The 23,665-nt window shown below is 40.9% G+C and overlaps 1 protein-coding gene across 4 annotated transcripts in view; it reads left to right on the forward strand.

The window, feature by feature from the left end:
- Positions 1-23,665, forward strand: part of rasgrf1 (Ras protein specific guanine nucleotide releasing factor 1) — a 163,379-nt gene that overhangs the window by 113,983 nt on the left and 25,731 nt on the right. For 3 of the 4 annotated variants that reach the window (XM_058387477.1, XM_058387478.1, XM_058387479.1), the window contains 2 exons: positions 12,332-12,696; positions 18,074-18,193. In XM_058387477.1, the coding sequence (XP_058243460.1) occupies positions 12,332-12,696; positions 18,074-18,193 (485 nt within the window). Of the gene's footprint in view, positions 1-8,401; positions 8,896-12,331; positions 12,697-18,073; positions 18,194-23,665 lie in introns of those variants that run through there. The other variant, XM_058387480.1, reaches the window with a different exon arrangement.

The following is a 23,665-nucleotide window of genomic DNA, read 5'->3' on the forward strand; positions in this document are numbered from 1 at the left end:
AATCCCATGCTGTTCCACAAATTCCAAGACTCATGAGGATGAAAAAGAGAGTCTTGTGGTTTACTTTGTCACATGCTGCAGAAAGGTAGAGGAGGATGAGGACCGATGACAGCTTGGCTGATCTAGCAGCATGCATCTCCGTGACTGCCATTGAAACTTTGAAGCCAGACTGGTTGGGATAATTTGAGAGTTTTTGAAAGAAACGAGAGAAGTGATATTGGTCTATAGTTGCTGATGTCTGAGGGATCTTTGCTTTCTTCAAAGCAGTTGGTACATGACCAGATGTTATGGTATATGGTATATCCATTGATGACTGTGGTGATGAAGGGCAGGAGGTCAGGTGAGATGGTCAGGAGCATAGTGGAGGTGATTTGATCCAGTGGGCAGGTGGTAGGAATGCAGGAATGGATGATTTGCAAAACCTCTTCTGCTGCTAAAGTTGAGAGATGCAATGTAATGTAGATGAATTTGGGGAAGACATGAAGGTTTGGCAGATCATCTCTGTGAAAAAAGTGGCGAAATCTTCGGCGGTCAGGGAGGATGGAGCAGGTGGAGCCAGAGGGTTGAGTAGAGAAGAGAAGATGTGGAGCTTTTGGGGATCTTGTGCAGAAGCTTTGAGCTTTTCCTTGTAGAAGGAAGTCTTGGAAGAAGTCACATCTGAGGAGAATTTGGACATGATAAAAGATGAAATCTGCATCGAGCTTAGTTTCTTCCACTTCCTCTCTGCTGATCATAGTTCTCTCTGATTGTTGTGAATCACATCTGACAGCCAAGGAGCAGGACAAGAAGTCTTCCTGCGTTTAGTGGACAAAGGGCAGAGAAAGTCTATGGTTGAGGGAAAAGAGGAGAAAAAAGTGTCCAGGGGTAGGGAGGAAAAGGAGTCATGGTCATTAAGAGATGAAAGAGTACAGGAAGCTACAGAGTAAGGGGAGACAGAGTGAAGGTTTCAGTGGGTGAGAGAGAGATGCAGGGAGTTACGTTTAGGTAGTACAGGGAGAGTGATAGTGAAGGATACCAAGTGACGATTGGAGATGTGAAGTGGGGTAGCAGTCATGTCTGGAGCTGGGGAAGGACAAGTGAAGATCAGATCCAGGACATTTTCTCCCTTGTGTGTGGGAGGGCAGTTGTTGAATGACAAGGAGAATGAATTGAGAAAGCCAGAAGACTGAAGCTTGTCAGATGGGAGGTTGAAATCTTCAAGGGCAGATGAATAAAGGTCAACTTATGGCTTACGGTTGATGAGCAGTGACGTGTAACAATACCACTTAAAGTATTTTTTAAATAGTCTTTGCTGATTACTTGAATGGAAATATGGTGATATTAAAATGTGTATTTGAAAAAATTAACAATGAACTGTGTGAATGAACTTTACCTCCTGAACATATAACACATTTTGCAGTGTGCTATGATTTAGCAGGGAAGAGTGAGCATGAAAAAGGAGAGGTTGGCAATCACAATGAAGTTTAATAACCACTGATATGTGTGCGAGAGGGAGACACATTGGCATAACAGGTAATGTTGCCCATGTCTCAGGTTATTGTCTATGCATCTTCTTATGGGTTGTCCGGGTTGTCACTCCCACCTCCTTTCTAAGCATTGGAGTGCATTGTTACTTTACTCAATGTGAGTGAAACAAGGATTTTTGGTGGGCTTAGATGTCCTGAGATTGTTATGGGAGCATTCATTCATTGATTTTCAGTAACTGTTTATCCTAGTTAGGGTTCTGGTATTTTTAATCCCAGACAACATAGTGGAACCACTCCCTGTAATACTGGGCACTTTGTAAGGCACACACACTCCAAAGGTGCACACACCTATGTTCAAATTAGTTTAACCTATTCAGCTATCCAGCATGTTTTGGAAGGTGGGGGAAACCAAAAAAGCCAGAGGAAACCCATGTAAGCACAAGGTAAATATGAAAAACTTTACACAGACAATAAACTGTGCTTACAGTCCCAGGAAACTGGAGCTGAGAAATAGCAATGCTACCAATTGCACCACTGTTCTGCTTTATAGGGGGCAGACAATGAAACTTTGCCTTGCCATTTTTTTCTGTAAGATGTTATAATAACATCAGTGCAGTAAATTAAATTGTTTCAATTCAGTGTTTTATAGGTCACTAGTAGTATTTTTATAATCGATGTGAAATATGATGGGGAACCAATGCAGTGTTGATAAGATTATGGGTTCTTGCTGCTCTATTCTCAACTAACTTTATGCATACAGACAGCATAGAAGTACTTTATCTTACTAATATTTATGCTATCCTAGCTAAAAAAAAAAAGGATATCCTAGTGATATTATCTACATGAGTATGAAATGAGACTGAAGTCAACTTTTACTGCTGCACATGATGTAACTGAAAGGTCATCCAGAGCTACTACGTAATCAGAAAGCATTCTTAATCAGAATTAAATAGAATGTTACTAAGCTTCCAGAATCTAATGCCCTTTATACATTTATAAACCTTAGTAAGCTGCTGTTTTTCATTTGGCAAAGAGACTAAAACACATCCTTTGATCATTAAACCCTACCATAATATACATAGATTAAAAATCATTTACACCAAACTCATCAGTAAAACAAACATCATTTACAATTCCAAACTGATCAACTGAAAATGATCAGTCAAATAAGACCTGAACTGTGAGAGAGCCAAACTAACCAGTGGTGGGCCGCCAGGGCCAGCAAGGCCTTCTCTGCTGGCCTAAACAGCAGTGATCTGAATCACTGACTTGCATTTTAATATATTTAATATATTTTTCCATAAATGTGTATTAAATTATTCCCAATAGTCTATTCTCTACATTTCATAGCTTTTCTCTTGGTTGCGCTGCTTCCAGTAGTGTATATTTATGATGAGAATATTTATTCAATCATATTTCAGACAGTGGCTGACATCATGTGTTGCTAGGGTAAAAGAAATCAGCCTTAAGGCCTTTAGAATCAATAGTGCAGGTGCCTGTAGCTTAAAATAATTGGCAATGAAATTGTTACATTAACCAATCAGATTTCAAGTTGGCGTCACTGAGGCCATCTAGCAGGCATACGATTACGTCAGCAATTTCCCATTCCTTGATTGGATAATTGGAGTAGTCAGAGGCAGAGAACCACAAAAACTAAATATATATATATATATATATACACACACACACACACACACACACACACACACACACACACACAGGGGTTGGACAATGAAACTGAAACACTGGCCAATTTAGTGTTGGAGGTTTCATGGCTAAATTTGACCAACCTGGTGGCCAATCTTCATTGATTGCACATTCCACCAGTAAGAGCAGAGTGTGAAGGTTTAATTAGCAGAGTAATAGCACAGTTTTGCTTAAAATATTGCAATGCACACAACATTATGGGTGACATATCAGAGTTCAAAAGAGGACAAATTGTTGGTGCACGTCTCGCTGGCGCATCTGTGACTAAGACAGCAAGTCTTTGTGATGTATCAAGAGCCATGGTATCCAGGGTAATGTCAGCATACCACCAAGAAGGACAAACCACATCCAACAGGAGTAACTGTGGACGCAAGAGGAAGCTGTCTGAAAGGGATGTCCGGGTGCTAACCCGGATTGTATCCAAAAAACATAAAACCACAGCTGCCCAACTCACTGCAGAATTAAATGTGCACCTCAACTCTCCTATTTCCACCAAAACTGTCCGTCGGGAGCTCCACAGGGTCAATGTACATGGCCGGGCTGCTATAGCTAAACCGTTGGTCACTCGTGCCAATGCCAAACGTCGGTTTCAATGGTGCCAGCAGCGAAAATCTTGGGCTGTGGACAATGTGAAACATGTATTGTTCTCTGATGAGTCCACCTTCACTGTCTTTCCCACATCCGGGAAAGTTATGGTGTGGAGAAGCCCCAAAGAAGCGTACCACCGAGACTGTTGCATGCCCAGAGTGAAGCATGGGGGTGGATCAGTGATGGTTTGGGCTGCAATATCATGGCATTCCCTAGGCCCAATACTTGTGCTGGATGGGCGCGTCACTGCCAAGGACTACCAAACCATTCTGGAGGACCATGTGCACCCAATGGTTCAAACATTGTATCCTGAAGGCGGTGCCGTGTATCAGGATGATAATGCACCAATACACACAGCAAGACTGGTGACAGAGTGGTTTGATGAACATGAAAGTGAAGTTGAACATCTCCCATGGCCTGCACAGTCACCAGATCTAAATATTTGTGAGCCACTTTGAGGTGTTTTGGAGGAGCGAATCAGGAAACGTTTTCCTCCACCAGCATCACGTAGTGACCTGGCCACTATTCTGCAAGAAGAATGGCTCAAAATCCCTCTGGCCACTGTGCAGGACTTGTATCTGTCATTCCCAAGACAAATTGATGCTGTATTGGCCGCAAAAGGAGGCCTACACCATACTAATGAATTATTGTGGTCTAAAACCATGCGTTTTAGTTTCATTGTCCAACCCCTGTGTATGTATGTGTGTGTGTATATATATATATATATATATATATATATATATATATATATATATATATATATATATATATATATATATATATGTATATATATGTATATATGTATATATGTATATATACTTGCAATGGCTGACAGAGGGGAAGAAATGTATGGCCCGCCACTGAAACTAATTAATGGTGGGCATCTGAGATCATATATGTGGAGGAGGGCAGGTAGAACTGTCCTCTTTACTTTTCATGTTTGTTCTGTATATAATTACACTAATCAGCCATAACATTAAAACCACTTATGGGTGAAGTAAATGACATTATCTTGTTACAATGCCATCTGTCAGTATATGCTGTGATATATTATGCAACAAGGGACTAGTCTGTGATATGTCAGTATCTATCTATCTATCTATCTATCTATCTATCTATCTATCTATCTATCTATCTATCTATCTATCTATCTATCTATCTATCTATCTATTCCAATATGCAGTGGTTAGTATCTACCAAAAGAGGTCCAAGGAAGGACAACCAGGGAAAAGGATCAACTGATGGTTACTGGGGCCCCACCCATGACCAGTTATTAAGTGGAATCTGCCTTTATATTGGAAGGGTGGAAGAGAGTGGTTCATGTTTGGGTCTATAAGGCATAAACGCAGATGTTGCATGCTACTGTTGCACTTATCAGTTTATGGGAAAATACACTATATTGCCAAAAGTATTCGCTCACCTGCCTTGACTCGCATATGAACTTAAGTGACATCCCATTCCTAATCCATAGGGTTCAATATGACGTCGGTCCACCCAGCTATAACAGCTTCAACTCTTCTGGGAAGGATGTCCACAAGGTTTAGGAGTGTGTTTATGGGAATTTTTGACCATTCTTCCAGAAGCGCATTTGTGAGGTCACACACTGATGTTGGACGAGAAGGCCTGGCTCTCAGTCTCCACTCTAATTCATCCGAAAGGTGTTCTATCGGGTTGAGGTCAGGACTCTGTGCAGGCCAGTCAAGTTCATCCACACCAGACTCTGTCATCCATGTCTTTATGGACCTTGCTGTGTGCACTGGTGCACAGTCATGTTGGAAGAGGAAGGGGCCAGCTCCAAACTGTTCCCACAAAGTTGGGAGCATGGAATTGTCCAAAATGTCTTGGTATGCTGAAGCATTCAGAGTTCCTTTCACTGGAACTAAGGGGCCAAGCCCAGCTCCTGAAAAACAACCCCACACCATAATCCCCCCTCCACCAAACTTTACACTTGGCACAATGCAGTCAGACAAGTACCGTTCTCCTGGCAACCGCCAAACCCAGACTCGTCCATCAGGATGGAGAAGTGCGATTCGTCACCCCAGAGAACGCGTCTCCACTGCTCTAGAGTCCAGTGGCGGCGTGCTTTACACCACTGCATCAGACGCTTTGCATTGCACTTGGTGATGTATGGCTTGGATGCAGCTGCTCAGCCATGGAAACCCATTCCATGAAGCTCTCTGCGCACTGTTCTTGAGCTAATCTGAAGGCCACATGAAGTTTGGAGGTCTGTAGCGATTGACTCTGCAGAAAGTTGGCGACTTCTTCGCACTATGCGCCTCAGCATCCGCTGACCCCGCTCCGTCAGTTTACGTGGCCTACCACTTCGTGGCTGAGTTTCTGTCGTTCCCAAACACTTCCACATTCTTATAATACAGCTGACAGTTGACTGTGGAATATTTAGGAGCGAGGAAATTTCACGACTGGATTTGTTGCACAGGTGGCATCCTATCACAGTTCCATGCTGGAATTCACTGAGCTCCTGAGAGCGACCCATTCTTTCACAAATGTTTGTAAAAACAGTTTGCATGCCTAGGTGCTTGATTTTATACACCTGTGGCCATGGAAGTGATTGGAACACCTGATTCTGATTATTTGTATGGGTGAGCGAATACTTTTGGCAATATAGTGTAGATGGCAGGTGTAATCAGGTGATACTGCCTGCTCAGTTCAGCCTGATTTCATTGTAGTGAGAGCCTTTTGAAAATATATAAATGATTGCATTGGCTTTCTACCTAAGACTTGCTCTGAAAATTGCTATACTGATTCCCATACACAATTAATCCTTGATTATAGCTCACCTGGGTTAGTTTATGCATGTAGTTATCTGAGGTATTACCTTGTCTGATCGCTTTGTCTGCCCTTTTTGGATTGTTTGCTATATGTTTCATTAAAGCTGCCTCACCTGCATTTGCATCTTTATCAGTGCTTATTTTGTGCAGAATACTTCACCTCCACATGGATGCAGCAGAAGTTTGCAGAGTGGTGGACTTTGTGCTTGAGTTCTAGACCATCACAATGGGGAATGGCTGGAACAAGGCAGCATTTTGCTGAGGTCTGAAACCAGGAATTCTCACAGTGCTAGCATGTTGCAATAAGCAACTCACACTAGACTTGCTTATTGGTCTGGTATGTTGTCTCAATCATCTGCTTCACAACTGGTCATCCCCCTGTGCCAAGAGTGACTCTCCAGTAACCAGCACCACATTGGAGCCCATGTAACTGGGGCACACATAGCTGAGCAAGAAAGCTGGGGCATGCATGGCTGAGCATTTGCGGTCCTTCTAGTCTTTCTCTCACTATGCTTGCATGCTATCTTTAGTAGTGCAGTACTCAGGCACATTTTAGGGCTGCAACCATCTCCATTTACCTGCTGCCTCACCCTTTCTGGAGCCAAGCCATTGATAGGGGTCTCATTGGAGGAGGTGTCATCACCTATAGCATATGTGGTTCAGCAGCACTCCTCCATGAGCACATCAGTCTCCTGCTCACTACCTTACCCATGCACCAGCTATCCTGGACCCTTTGTGGATGGAGCTTCATGAAATGTAAGTTACCAGAGCACTTTCTCATTCCTGGGATCAGCCATGTCATCAGCCTTGTTAGAGTGTCAGTGGACAGGGTTAAAGTTGCAGCAGTGGTAGACTGGCCCTCACCAAGGACTCTCACCAAGGGTTGACCATTTTTAGTGATGCTTTGTCTAGGGCTTTATCACCATCCCTCACTTCCTCATGTGATTGCTGCAATGAAGCCCTAAGCATCTACTCTGGAACCTTGCAGCCAAGCTTGCCACAAAGTTATTAGACCATAGCATTAACCACAGACCCAATCCGCTAGGCTCTTCATCATGGTAGTTTACATGTCAGAAACCTGAAAGCCATGTCTTCACCAAACATGTCTTCTGGTGTGCACCACATGGTAATCTCCTGCAGCACCTCAAGAGTAAAGAAACTTTTATTGTCATTTCAACTATATGTAGATGATGTTAGTACATAGTGAAATGAAACAACGGTTCCCCAGCACCATGGTATTACTTAAATTAACACAGTGCTAAGGGCTGAAAAGTAAGTTGTCATAACCACATTAGGTGCATGGTGCAAACAGTGCAAGACAAAAGTCAGTGCAGACAGACAACACAATACAATACAGTACAGGACATAAAATAACACCTACCAGTGTACAGTCTGTAATTGACTATTCTGCAAATAATAGGATATAAACATATGTAAACATACACTAGTAGCAGTTTGGCGGCAGCAGTTAAATAGTGTACAAACAGTGTTTATATGAGTGGTGCTGTAAACATAAATGTATTGAATATGAGTGTGTGTGTTCAGTTCATTTCAGTCTAGTTATGTTCATTGAGGAGTCTAATGGCTTGAGGAAAGAAACTGTTACACAGACTGGTTGTGAAGGCCAAAATGCTTTGGTACCTTTTCCCAGATGGCAGGAGGGTGAAGAGTGTGTGTAATGGTTGTGTGGGGTCATTTACAATGCTGTTGGCTTTGCAGGTGCAGTGTGTGTGGTATGTCCATGATAGAAGGTGCTTTTCTCTCTATCCTCTGTAGGGTCTCGTGATCTGAGGTGGTGCAATTCCTGAACCAGGCAATGATGCAGCTGCTCAGGATACTTCATCAGTGTTTAGTGGCGAGATGTCACTCTGTTATCTTTTGAAGTCGACAACCATCTCTTTTCTATTGTCAATGTTCAGAGAGGTTGTTTGCTCTACTCAAGGCTGTTAGCTGTTGCACCTCCTCTCTGTATGCAACTGTACACAAAGTATAAAGCAGTGGGCAGAGCACACAGCCTTGAGGGGCCCCAGTACTCAGTTTGGTGGTGCTGGAGATGATCCTGACTGACTGAGGTATCCTAGTCAGGAAGTCCTATATCCAATTGCAGACGGAGGTGATCAGGCCCATCAGACTCAGCTTCTCAATCAGGTGCCAAGGAATGATTGTGTTGAATACTGAACTAAACTATGCATATGTAATTGTCCTCTCCCCCAGATGGAGAGTCATGGTGATTGCATCCTCCATGTAGCAGTTGAGATGCTAACTGCAATGGGTCTCATGAAGGTGGCAACAGGGTCTTGGTGTGCCTCATGACGAGCCTCTCAAAACACTTCATAACGATGGATGTGAGTGCAAAGGGATAATAGTCATTAAGGCATAACACTGTAAACGTCTTTGGCATTTGGATGGTAGAGGTGGTCTTTTAGCATGCAGGGACAATAGCAATGCTTAGGGAAATGTTGGAAGATGTCAGTGAAGACATCTGCTAGTTGTTCTACACATTCTCTGAGCACTCTGCCAGGAATGTTCTTTGCACCTCAAACAAGTCATTCGGTGCAACAGGAAGGGAGGTATCAATGTCACAAGCAGGTGTCATTGACCTGCAGTTAGTGACCTGTAGTTAGCCCTGCCACATGTGCCAGGTGTCACAGCTGTCATAGAAGTGGCTGTGGATTTTCTGATCATGTGCACTCTTTGCCTCTCGCACAATTTAGCTCTTGCTGTTCTTAAGGCCACCTTGTCACTTGCTCTGAAGGCAAAGTTTTTAGATTTCAGCAGCACAAGCACCGTTGCTGTCATCCACGGCTTCTGATTGGAGCGAGTAATGATGGTTGTGGAAACAGTCACCTCACTAATGCACTTGCCAATTTAACTGGTCACTAATGCCATGTACTCCTCCAAATTGCAGCCTAAACATGTGACATTCAGTGCACTCAAAACAGTCCTGAAGAGCAGAGATGGCTCCTGCTGGCCAGTTTTTTACCTGCTTCAGAACCAGTTTAGAGCATTTGACAAAGAGGCCTGGTCTACGCAACAAGCTGAAATCAAGAAGCTTCTCTAGCACACCATGCAGTTTAGCAGTTGCATGATTTCTATACTGTATCAGCGTCTGTTGGTTGTATACATGAGCACAGCTTTCTTTGGTGTCCATGTATTTTGAAAAGTTAGGCTAAAAAATGTGAATAGCACCATTTTGGATCCAGAGTGGCTTCTGGCTGATAGAGTGTTAAACTGGTACTGTGACTATTACAAGGTTTCGAAGGCTATGCTTGTCAGCAAGAGTGTACAATTCACCTCTGCACTTTCTCACCAATCTGCCCAAGTTCAAAGTTAACACCATCATGCTTGTATTCACTGACTAAGTATGTGCATCTCATTCCTCTCCTTAGTGCCATTTCTGCCTTTGCTACTGCTGAACTTCTCTTTACCCATGTTTTCCTTTCAGTTGTTCAGTTTCAGTGTGGTCAGCTTTATGGAGAAACTGGTGATAACTGTCAGTCTCACGTTCTGCTTCCACCCAGAATCCAACAGCCAGGTTTAGTGAGCCAAATAGGAGATCATTCATTTCCTAAACACTTTATGTTCTGACCAATCTGAGGATGGGGCTCAGTTGCTGCCATGAACTATGCTCAGTACTCCTTGCACCATTTTGCCACACAACCCTGTTTCATTCTGTATATACATTCCAAGTCACAATGTGTAGATCTTGGCTGCTGAGAGATGGGCACCATTTGTCATTTGTTTGCCTTTATTTTACTTGATATGTAAGGCAGACTCTGTCTGTACAATTGGGTTTGGATTGCTATTATGGCCTTGGCTGTTCTTTCATGTGGTATATTAAAAATAATAATAATAATAAAAAAACACTTTTTTTTTTTTATATTATTCATATTTGCTGCACAAAGTTTGAAGAAATATTAGCTTTGGATATACCCACAAAACTGGGGAAAAAATGACTTTAGCACATCTGTTGCTGCAGGACATCAGGTTCTAACACTGCTCTGCTGTGATCTTTGTCCTCTCATTTTGCAGTCTCTTCCACAGTTAGGTAACTGTACTGGGTTTCTTAGCAAAACTTTGTTGCCAAGGATTTTGAAGAGGTTTTTAACTGGGTTTAGACCAAGACTCTGGACTGCCCATTTTATTATTTCAATGTCCTTGGCTTCAAAGTACTGATCCTAATTGTCCGCAAGGAGGTTCAGATAAACATTTGCATTCACCCTACCATGTAGCTAAGAGGCCACTCTTAGTTCTTGGTGTACAAAAATATACAAAATTTGTTTTTCTGAAATATTCTTTTTTATTCAGTGCTTTGAATTTTATATATGAAGAGTTTATTTGCAAAAAACGATAAATGCCATATTTACCAATAATGAACTGAATTGTTGTTAGTTATTCTCCATTTATATCATGATCTGAACCCTAAACACGTTTTGTCAAAAAAGACAGTATTGTCCACTTTCAAGGCATCACAAGTTCATGTTTTACTGCAAAAGCTGACAAGCACCCTTGTTGTTTGTGAGCAAAAACTGATAAGTCCATTTTAGCGAATCAGCATGCAGTATTCAGGTCACTTCGAAAAGACGTGCTTGCTGAGAGGAGTTTCATCGAACTGGACTAAGTGATCAAGTATAGATAATTTTGACGAACTTGAACCTGTGATATCTTCTTCATGGCATAAAAGGAAAATAAAAGCTGAAACTTTTTCATGGAACATTGCTAAAGCAGCACCTTACAGTGGTGAGGGAAAAGCTCCCTGTATTGCATGTAATCACAACAACAAAGTTTGTCAGGCATCTACATTGTCAGCTGAGGATATTACAAAGATTATTATTATTATTTTTACTGCTCTTTACCTAGACTACTTGTTTTAAGTTAAACAATGTTAAATATTGCACTTAAATGCAATTACAAAGCAATTGCTTAGTTTTGTTTAACTCTTAAAGTTGAAATGTGGAGTTGTCTGGTTTTGCTCAAAAACAGACTTTTAATAAATAAAAGAACATACTTTCAGTGAACTTAAATTTTGTTAGTTACCAGTATTTTTGAGTTATTATTACTTAATCAAAACAACCCAACTCCAGTTTGATTGATCTTACTTGGACTGCACAATAAAAAGAAAACATGATTTATCTGTTGCATCATGAGTTACCTGTTTTTGCAAATAAACTCTTCATATATTCCTAAAAATCCCTAAAACTAACCTGATTAGTAGTTTTTGTGGGGGAGATGGGAGAGCAGATGAACATTTGTGGTAGATAATGGGGGTCACCACCATCAAACAGTTCAGGAAGTATTTATATATATCTTTCAAGTACATTTCCACAGACTGAAAGCTGAAAAACACTAAAACTGCTATAACAGCCTGTGGTGGCCTAAAATCTTATTGGCACATTTATGGTTATTCTTCCTCTTCTTCTTAAATTGTTGCTCATTTAAGTTCCATAATGACTGATGCTTAATATAAGGTGATTTCAGTTTAAACAGCTGAAGAGCCACCCACTACCACAGGTGTTTTCTGCATGCTTGGCCCTTGTAGAAGATAGATAGATAGATAGATAGATAGATAGATAGATAGATAGATAGATAGATAGATAGATAGATAGATAGATAGATAGATAGATAGATAGATAGATAGATAGATAGATAGATAGATAGATAGATAGATAGATAGATAGATAGATAGATAGTTAGTTTATTCATCCCAAAGGGAAATTCTCAGCAAATATTTCTGAATATTTTTATCAGTCTCTCTCTCTCTCTCTCCTTCTGACTGCACAGCTCTTTAGAGCTGTTCTTCGCCAGCAGCCAGAATACTAAGCTGCTATATGGTGAACCACCCAAGTCACCCCGTGCCAGCCGTAAGTTCTCGTCACCTCCTCCACTGGCCCTTGGCAAGACTTCTTCTCCAAACAGGCGCCGCAAGCTCTCACTCAACATCCCCATCATCACAGGTGGCAAGGCACTGGACCTTGCTGCACTTACTTGTTCCTCCAATGGATATGCCAGCATGTACTCCTCTCCTTTCAGCAAGACCACATTGGATATTAACAAGCTCTATGTATCCAACCCAATCACCAGCAAGATCAGCGATGAGACTGAGGGCAAATCTGAGCGTGCAGAGGAGACCTCCCTTGTTAGACAGGGTGAGTGTGTGTGCGCCATGGCAAAATTTAACTGGCTCTTTATCTAAAGATTAGTTACTTATTCTGTCTTCTCTTTTCTTATTTGTTGTATTGTACTGCATGAGTCATTTTATCTAAACTTTAGTTTTGTCAGCATATTCAGATGGCTTTCACAATTGGCTTGATTTCATTTGTACTAAAGCAAGTAGACCTTATTGTGATTAGTTGTGTATGTAAACTTTATAGAAATTCATACACTGCAAAGAAATAGGGCATGTGAAAGTCTTGAATATGGTCAAATTTATCTCTATATATTTTAGTAATTGAAAGATTTACATTTTCTTTATTCTATTGGCTGCTAACACTGTATAACACATTTTTGTTCCTGGGTAGTAATTATTATTTTCTAATTGTTTATGCTGCAAAAGTATGGCTTTTATTCCCATTTTCTATACCGTTGTGGTATAAGCATTTAATAAATTACTTTTACTCCCCAGAACCCTAAAATGGTTACATTGTAAAACAGCTGACATTCATTTCAACTGTATAAGAGTAGATAGGTGTATTTATACCTTACAACATCAGTATATTTGCTAGGTATGCTGGATTCAGCCACAGTGTGACAATTTTGGTTTTGTTAACTTGTCTATCAACTGCATCAAACAGTGAATTGTCTATTCAGACTCATAAACTTCTGATCTCTTTGTGTGTTTAACTACCTACTTGTACACTTGTAGACAGTGAACAAAAACACTTTTTGCCAATCCCCATGGCACATATCTGCTACAAAACACTACTGTGAAGGTCTGATTGAAGCAATTCAATATGTTGGCAAGTCCAGAGAGATGTTGATCTTTTCACTTCTAAAGCTTGCTTACCTGACCTCAGCAGTACTTATAAATTTGTGCCCACTTGTTGGTTGATATAAAAATCTACAATGGTGGTGTTGGACTGTGCGCATGTGTCACCACCTTTAGGCATTCCTTAAAATGTTGCAGCACTAGCTACAGAGGTTTCTTTTCTTAAACATTAATACTTGACGACATTAAAAACTTGTTTTCCCACATCCTTTTAAATTCTTTTTTTTTTTTTTCCACATGCTTCTATGGAATAAGTTCCCTCTTTGCAGGTTAAAGCTATTTATACCTGCCTTTGTGATATGGCTGAGAGGCACTGAGCATTTGCCCTGTATCTAAACATTATACAAGGCAAAATGCCCAGTATGGCAATTCAAACCTCAAGCCAAAGTAAACTCAGGGTCTGCAACAGTTTGAGCTTTCAACTTTTACTCAGAAGCGAAAAAAAAAAAAGAAGAGGACAAAAAACACAGACAGAGATAAAACAACCAAATAGTTTTAAGGTGATGGGTGTCTTTAGCAGTGTGCTCTGTAGCTCTGGCTTCCAGGCAGGGCTCCCCAGCAGCTTCATGCATCATTTATTATTGGAGACATAACTTGCTATAGAACTTGTAAGAAACTACAGCCTCAACCCAGATTCCACTCCACAGTACACATCAGAAAGAGCTCATTCATGCTTACATATAATATAGAAATATGCAGCCTTAACAAACATTTAGAACACTTAATCCAATCAATTATTAGTATGGGAGTGGCAGCAGGACATCAAGGATCATCACTAAGCAGAGAATACATAACCATTTAGTATAACCCGACCATTTAGGTGATAGCACCTGTAACAATACAAAGATGGTGTATGTGACCGTGATTACCATTTAAAGACATCCAGCTAGAGTTCTTACACTCAATTTATATAGTGAAAATTAAAATGAAACTGAAATGAAATGTTAAGATTCTAAAATATCTGAATCAGCCCAACTAAGTGTGGTGGCTGAATTATAACTTGAAACTGGTTAGTGTAGTTTTGTCTGACATACTGTGACAACGTTTTAAACTAAAGTTTTAAGCCCGGAGTTCTGTGGCTAAATTGACGACTGTTTTAAAGTATAGCACAAAAAATCCTGGTGTAGTGTGGTTTTGTCTGACATACTGTGGTGGTGTTACATATTAAACAGTTTAAAGTAACTGAAACTTGTTGTGTGGTTATTAAAATTCTGTTAAGATTCTAAAGTAACTAAATCAGCCTGACGCAGTGGGGTGGCTGAATTATAAATTGATAGTTTCTACCGTAAATGAAACTGTAGAGGGCCCAGCGCGGCGCTGTAAATTTTAAAACAATAACCCAAAGTAGTGTGGTTTTGTCGACGTACCGTGACAGCATTTTAAATTTTTATTTTAAGCCCGACGTACTGTGGCTAAGTAGACTGTTTTAAAACATAACAGAAAAATCTGACATAGTGTGTTTTTTTCCGACGTACTGTGACAGTGTTACGTTTTAAACTGTTTGTGAGTGTTACTGTAGTTGGAAGTATTGTGACTGTTTTATTCATTTTGCATCCGAAGTACTGGAGCTGTGAATAAATTGACTAATGGGTATTTTAAACTAGATAACATGTAGTCACTAAAGTGTGCATAGTTATTGAATAACTATTTAATTCAGTAAGATTGAGAAATGGAAGAGCTGATTGTTAAGTACATTGCTAAGAAGGGCTCTCATGGAATGTTTGAAGCAAGAGAAAACATCGTTGATAAAAACATTTAAATAGGCTAGCTCTAATTTTGAAAATAACCCAAAATGCCTAGGTAAAAAAGGTAAAATTGTCAATGTGCTTCAAGCAATTCTTGCTTCATACAAAGTAGCTAGGAAGACTTTAGATGTATTGTAGGCTAAAAATGAGCATCTTCATTTTAGACTCGATGACGGGCTAATTTCTAAAATAAATTTACAGGCTATTGAAACTATTTGGAAAGATGAAAAGGTCACAATGCAGAATGAGATTCCACTTCTTGAAACTAACAATAGCATGCATCTGTGGAAACACTGTCCAAATAATTGGAGGAAGCAAAGGCTGTTTGTCAATTTCTGATCAAAAATGGCACAACTGAGAAAAACGCCAGTAAGATATCTGGTGGCATGTTGTGTAACTAAGTTCCAGAAATGCTAGATTTGCGTGAAGATAGCAGTAAGAACTCAAAGAGATTCTCACTCAGTCCTTGGTCAGTACTCTGCCTGTACAGTTGAGTTTCCTATGGTACCAATTTGCTCTACTACAGCTGTGACCTTGGCACCAGTGGCAGTAGGTGTTGATAAGCTCTATAGGAATAGAGGTTGCAAGGCTTCCTGTAGAAATTAGGGCCAGGCAACTGGAGAAAGAAAGGAAAGATCACCCTCTTATAACTCTTATAAAGTCCCTTTATGTTATTCATGTGGCAAAGAAGGACATATTTCCAGAGAAGGCTGAGTAAGGAGCTCAATAATCTTTTCTCATTGCCTGCTGTTTATTGCCAAGCCACTCAGCAAATTTGACACAATCAGAAAAATGAGATTTTTTAAATTATTATTATTTTTAAAATGATATTTTGGTCAGGATATAAGTTGAAATTAGTGATGAAGTCATGGTAAAGAATTACCAACCTGAGGGCCCATGGTCCACTAACTTGGTGAGACAATGCAGAGATTCAGTTTACAAGCTCTGCCACAAAACTAAATACAAACAACCTGTTAAGAGATGGTGGTTTTTAATGTTTTTTGTCTTGTGTGTAAGGGGGAAGAGGCATAAATTAATTCTGTTTGCAAGTGTTTTTCAGACTCTGTAACAAAAAAGGAGTAATGATGTGGTGAACTGCTGTTTGTGTATGCATTTTCCTAATTGTTTTTCTTGGATTTTTTGTCTCACCCTGATCTTTCTCACTCCTGACTTTACTATTAGGAGTGTTTGCTAGGTGTAAATAAACCTACACATATGGATTCTGCTGCATTTCTGCCTGGTGCTTTGCAACAACTGGATGTTTTTTCTTTACTGTAGTCAGTGAAAATCACCCATTCTAATGGTTGATGTGAATATTACCCGAATCCGTTTGCCTGTATCTGCATAGTTGTATGCCTTGCTGCCAAATGAAAGGTTAATTAAAATATTACATGAATGAGTAGGTGTACAAGTGTGGACAAGTTGACAGTTGCAGGTTTTTCCGATAAGTACTATGTGCTTACAGTCTGGTGAGTTATTTGTACATGTAAATGTCATACATTGTGGACGTTGGTGGTATTTGTGTCATTTTTTCATGAAGTTCATGCAGATGACTAGTGATTTTAGTTTTTCAACACCCATAGCAGTTAAAAGGCAAAGAATTTAATCATATTTTCTGACATTAACAGACATGATTAAGATCTGATCTGAAGTACAGTGGGTGCTTCTGAAAAACTAAAAAAGCACATCAGTTTAATTGCACATCAAGAAAATGATGATTGTATTTTTTATATTAATGGACTTGTCTACAGGAAAGCATTGGGAAAAATGTATGAAAAACCTGATGCACCCAGAACTGGATCTTGCATCTCAACACTGCACACAGTGTGGTGTCAAACAAGATGTTTTTAACCAGAAACAATGTGGTTATTGCTTCAAATCAACCATAACTGCTGAATCTCTGATGTTGTGACTGAGACTAAAGGGGAAAGGATTTGCAAGTGTGTGTATGTGCATTTTTTCCCTGATGCACATTGACATGTCTAGGGGGATTATTGTCTTGATGTTGGCACGAGTTGGTGCCAGGCTGTGGTGGTCTTTTTCAAACATTTGCCATGGGGATTGAAGGTCAAAATTCGGCAAAAATATTAAATAAATTCAGTCAAAAATTCGTGTGCATTACCTTAGAACAGGGGTGTCCAATCCTATCTGCAAAGGGCCAGTGTGGGTGCAGGTTTTAAATTCCAACTGAACAAAACCACACCTGAGTCTACTGAAAGCCAAGATCAGTTGATTAGCCAGTTGGAATCAGGTGTAGCTACTGCTTGGTTGGAATGAAAACCTGCACCCACACCAGCCCTTTCTGGATAAGATTGGACATCCCTGCCTTAGAAGAAACTACACAAATCCACAAGTTATGACATCACAGACTCACCAGACTGTAAGCATATACTACCTAGTGGCAAATCTGCAACTACATTGAGTATATGCTCCACATTCAATTTTTGTTCTATCAGAGTATATGTCCAATGAAGGGCTTTGCAGAAGAAATAGCTTGCTAACCAAGAAAGAGGTTGGAAAAGATGACAGAGTTTCATAAATGCACCTGAGAGACTATGTTTTTATTTGTCAGGGCCTTTTATTTATCAGAATCTGAATTTCTCTGACATTTCTGATCTTAGGACAAACATTTTCTGTTGTGTAGAAGCCCAGTACTCAGTGATTTTATTTTGTACATTTGTACTTGTGCCAAGAAAAAATTCTTATTCCTTAAAAAAATTCAGCTTAAGAAATTATTGTTACCAACATACTCCTACATATATTCAACATTAATAATTGTATTTTTTCCCATAGATATTTCAGTGAGGGAAGAAAGTGATAGTGAGCAGGTCCAGAGTGATGAGGCAGATGCAGAGGCTTCACCCACCAAATCACCTACAACGCCAAAAACTGTAAAATGCAAAACCTCTTCAGGTAGGATTCACTCTCTCTCTGATTTTGATTACCAGCTAGTCACCTGTTCTATGCACACTATCTAGAACTGGCCACAAATTCCCCAGAATTAATGGTCCATCATCACTATGCCTCTTCACAGAGACATTGCATTACTCTAATAGTTTTTCGTTTTCCCATTTGCAATAGAATCACTGCATATGCTGTATGCTCCACAATACACCTTTAATTATGAGACCTATATATGAAAATAATTACACTAATTACACCCCATGCAACTCTTTATAGTTTATATTCACAAACAGTGATCAAGTGAGATCCTTTTACATTTTAAACAGGATGAGATTGTAACCTGACTTAATTACCAAGGATTTTAGCATGGCCTGTAAGCATAAGACTTCTCTGAGCTGAAGGATAAAAATCATCAGTTGACTGGAGAGTGATCTTTTGAGCAGTCCAAATAAGTTTGGAATGTGTGATAATGCCACACACAGCAAAATAAGTGTGAGTAGTATTATACAATAATATTGATATGTTAACTTAAATCAAAATAATGCCATAATAATAATCATGTCAGTTACTAAGTTGAAACAAGATGATTCAAAAGAATGACAATAATAATAATAATAATAATAATAATAATAATCAAATATAATCATACTTATCGAAAGATAAGTCAAAAATAACAAGATATTAAGATATTAGGAATAATGAGTCATCAAAACATTTAATTAATTCAAAATAATCACTTACTAAGTTGAAATAAGTGAGATAATTAGTCAAAATAATGAGATCCTTAGTCAGAATTCTGACTAAGTCAATATAAAGGCTTTGTCCCATATGTCTTGACAGTAAAGATCATTGTGTACTTGAAATTGCATCCTCAACTGATTCCTGACAGAATACTTTGCTGCTCTATGGATGCAGCAGCAAGCGACGAAAGGTGACAAGCACTATTGGCTCATCAATGAACAGCAACAACAAATCAGTATTTTTACTGAACAGATAGCCCAGCTCCTCCTTAGGTGGAACCCTTCTGCAAAAGTGTTCTGGTGACCCAGTCACTTTTAAAGGTTTCATGCTGCAGTGTGCTCTCTATTTTTCTGGACAAGAGGGTCTCGCAGACAGGACCAGAGTTGCACAGTTTGTCTGCTGGAATCAGGAGAAATCACACACACCTCATATGACTGTTTCCAGTATTGGTTCCAGCCGGTCTTTGACTATTCATCTAAGGGGAAGGAGACTGGTGAGCAACTCATCATTCTTGAGCAAGGTAACCATAATGCTGCCAAGTAAAGTGAGTGTCAAGTGGGCAAGGATCTCCTAGACCACATCGTAGGACCATAGTGGCTGCTCATAGACCAGGATAAAGTCTCTTCGGTGACAAACTGGCCAGTCCATACCAGTGGCTAAGTAATCCTTGGGATATGCCGATTTCCATTGATGGTTGATAAGGGAACTAAGCAGCTGCATATGCACATCTAAGATAATTCAATTAAATTTTATTTGTTTGTTCTAAAATTCAGTGGCAGGCCGTGCATCATTATGACGCCATGGCAATAGATACTAATCAACCGTTAAATAGCAAAGTAAAAAAGAAATTAGGCTTACAGTATTTCACACCTCACAAGGAATTGTCAAATTTATTATGGTTACTTTCCTCAAAAAAGACATTCTTGATGGTGTATGCAGCAAACTGCAATCTCTGGAGGATGCAGCATCCAAAATGAGATGCAGCGAATATAGAAACAATAACAGTGCATTGTTTTACAGGCTCTTGTAGCGAACATGAATAAAATTACATTACATATAGCAAAAAAACAACAAATTAACACAATTCAGTCTCACAAGTTTCCTTTCACTGCAGCAAAAAAAAACAAAAAAAAACTCCACCCCGGGGATCTGGAATGAAGGCAAACTGTTCGTTTTGTGCAAAAGAAAACCCAAAAGCATAAATGGTTCTTGAAAAAGCTTACCAACTATTTTGAAGAATCAAAAGGATTTTCTTGAAAAGTCCACCTTGAAAATGCATTTGTAAGGATGTCCACAACCAAATCAATTTCTTCTTCTCTGCCATTGTGAGTTAAAATATATATATTTTATTTAGTTTGTGTGGTTTGCTGCCTCGGACTACTCCATTTATCCAATCAAAAGACGTGAAATTGCTGACGTAATCGTATGCCTGCTAGATGGCCCCAGTGACACCAACTCGAAATCTGATTAGTTAATGCAACAGTTTCATTGCCACTTATTTTGAGCTACGGGCGCCTGCACTATTAATTCTGAAGGCCTTAAGGCCGGGCAACACATGATGTCAGCCACTAGCTGAAATATGATTGGATGAATACTCTTATCATAAATACACACTACTGGAAGCAGCACAACCAAGAGAAAAGCTAAGAAATGTAGAGAATAGACTATTGGGAATAATTTAATACACATTTATAGAAAAATATATTAAATATATTAAAATGCAAGTCAGTGATTCAGATCACTGATGACCGCTGATGGTCCGCCACTGCTAAAATTATATAGTCTGTCTTGTTGAAGTTATCAACTGTTCATAGATGGAGACTTGCAGAGCATGAAAATGAGTGCAAAGCAATCCCAGGCTATTCATGTGGGGCCATCCTTGGCAGCAGTGAGTGACCTCCAAGTGACTCCCACTAGAAGTAAGAGATCAGAATGGATCAGGGAAGTCTAGAGAGCAGAAGCGGTCAAGAACACTGGTATCTGAGGAGTAGCATTTGTACTTTGACAGGGAGAAAAAGAGATAGTGAGTGTGTGAGAGAGAGATATCCAAGATATCTAAGCTAAAGAAAGCCTTCACCATAACCTTCACAGCACACCTTAAAGACCTTACATTCACATTTATCTTGTATGCCACTTGTTACCAAGCCTTATTTATGCCTGTTAGTCTTTCTGGTTTGACCATTTTTTTAATTATCTGCTCTAGTCCATTACTGTGAAACAATATACACTATATTGCCAAAAGTATTCGCTCACCCATCCAAATAATCAGAATCAGGTGTTCCAATCACTTCCATGGCCACAGGTGTACAAAATCAAGCACCTAGCCATGCAGACTGTTTTTACAAACATTTGTGAAAGAATGGGTCACTCTCAGGAGCTCAGTGAATTCCAGCATGGAACTGTGATAGGATGCCACCTGTGCAACAAATCAAGTCGTGAAATTTCCTCGCTCCTAAATATTCCACAGTTAACTGTCAGCTGTATTATAAGAACGTGGAAGTGTTTGGGAATGACAGCAACTCAGCCACGAAGTGGTAGGCCACGTAAACTGACGGAGCGGGGTCAGCGGATGCTGAGGTGCATAGTGCGAAGAGGTCGCCAACTTTCTGCAGATTCACTTGCTACTATTAACCATGTGGCGAGTCGGGCATTTGTTGCTACACCGTTGCGGAGGTGTTGGCTAATGAGGAAGGTGACAGGTTGGTGGCAGGTCTCTATGATCACCTTTTGGGACCCGATATAGTTGGAGAATCTCTGGATGGCCCACACTGTGCAGAGTAATGAACTTGTTGTTTGCTCTCGGGTCGGGGAGTTCCTGCAGGGAGTGGCGGAATTTCCCGTGACCTTTGTGACCTGGCAGCCGGCTTCAGGTGCTCTGGGTGACTGTGGAGGCAGAGGCTCTCGCACTTGAGCCCAGAGTTTCAGCTGTTTGAAGTCTAACAAAGGTTCAAAACGGTCCAACAAGTCCTTTCCGATGATCAGGGGGTAGGTATCCATTGGAGAGATGTACACAGGGTGCACCACACTCACAGGTATGATGGTTAAGTGAATAGGAGCTACCCGCTCAAGTTGGACCTCATTTTGACTGTATGATTGAACATTTAGCGCGCACTTTTGATATCTGAGGGTTCTGTTTTGTCGTTTAGCTTCGACTTGCAGGTTGTTAAAAAGGTGGGCTGACATTAAGGTTAGATCCGCTCCAGTGTCCACGAGAGCTTACAGTTTCACTTCGTTTTCCAATGTAATAGCCAGGTACAGTTTTTTAGCCATTCCTCTCTCAAGTAGGTTTCCCAGGAGTCTTGGCACTGGGCCTGGCGTAGTGACTGGCAAACAGCCAGGACTGGATTCAGGTGGCTTGTTGGGGAGGCAGACCACCAAAACGGCATTCTCAGGCACTTTGGGTTTCTCTCTGGAGGGCCGTGGCTGGAACTCAGCTGGCTCTGGTATTCCAGCGGTTGACTGAGGTAGCTGGGGGGTGTCACTAATGGGTGGTGGAATGGATGGTTCTGTGGTCAGCAGTGAGTGGTCAGTGTCTGGGTCTTGTGGTTCGGTTTGTGAAGAGCTGTCTTGGGTTTTGGAGTCGGATTTCATGCTTAGTCATAATGGATCTGGTTTATCTCCCTTGTCCTTGTCGTGGCGCCTTTCTTGGATGATTTCCTTCAAAGCTTTCAAGATTTCTGCTGTCTCAGATGTAGTTTTCAGATCTTGTGCCACTGATAGTCTGTACCTGGGCTTGTCTGGACCATTTTGAGAAAGGTTATGCTGTTCGCGGTCAGGCCCTGAGGTTCATGTTGATGGGTATTGTCCTCCCATGGGCCGTCTCCTGTTGTCCCAGGTGTCTCTCCCCCTTGAGTTGTCCCCGGGTCTACTGGGGTGTCCGGCATGATGTTTGGGCCAAGCACCGCCATGGCCCCAATGCCCTCTGCTGGCGGGGGAGTGTGGTGGCATTCTAGGAGCAGGCTGGTTGTTGTGGTGTTGTTGGATGCCCTCTAGTGCCAGTTCCGAACTCTGCTCAGAAATAGGGTAGATCGTTGGGCCCTTTACAGCTTTCTCAGGAACAGTCCTTTGCTTAGTGTAGGCTTTGTGTGCCAAGTCTCTCAGCTGTTGGGTGGACATGCTCCGTGGGCAGACCAGGACCCCCAGGTGCTGGCTCACACTGGAGTGCAGGTTCTGGAGAAACAAAGTCTTGAAATTGAAATCCTCTTCCATTCCCGGCTCATTTCGTGCCCCAATGTAAGCCCGTCAGAGCTTGTTGTAGTAGGCCTGTGGGGTTTCTAGTTTGCTCTGTTTTAAGTCCATGGCTGCAAACAGTCCGTGCTCTGACTCTGGTTCAGAGAATTCTTTAATTAAAGCTTGTCGAGGTTGCTGGTAGTTTGCGGTGACTGTTTCGGGCTGCCAGTCTAGGAAACTCCGCACCTCCCGGCTGGAGGTGATCCTGAGAAGGTAGAGCTTGTCCCGTGTAGTCACACTGGTCAGAGTTTGTAAATGAAAGTCAATGTCCTGCAGGTAGGCGTGCACATCGTGGCCTCCCATGGGGTTTGGCGTGAAAGTGGGAATATTCCTGGCCAGTTTGTCCAGTTCCCTCGGGGCCATTCTGTGTCTGGGATACGGGGTTCCTTGAAAGGACTCCCACCCCCTTTCTGTTATTGGGGGTTCGATGATGCTAGTAGGTGAAGTCTTGAGTAGGCCCCCCTCGCCCCCCCTTTGGACAGGAAATTCTTGGCCTGGAGGATCGAAATC

This window comes from Hemibagrus wyckioides, linkage group LG04 (genome assembly GCF_019097595.1).
Source record: "Hemibagrus wyckioides isolate EC202008001 linkage group LG04, SWU_Hwy_1.0, whole genome shotgun sequence".
Taxonomy (NCBI): domain Eukaryota; kingdom Metazoa; phylum Chordata; class Actinopteri; order Siluriformes; family Bagridae; genus Hemibagrus; species Hemibagrus wyckioides.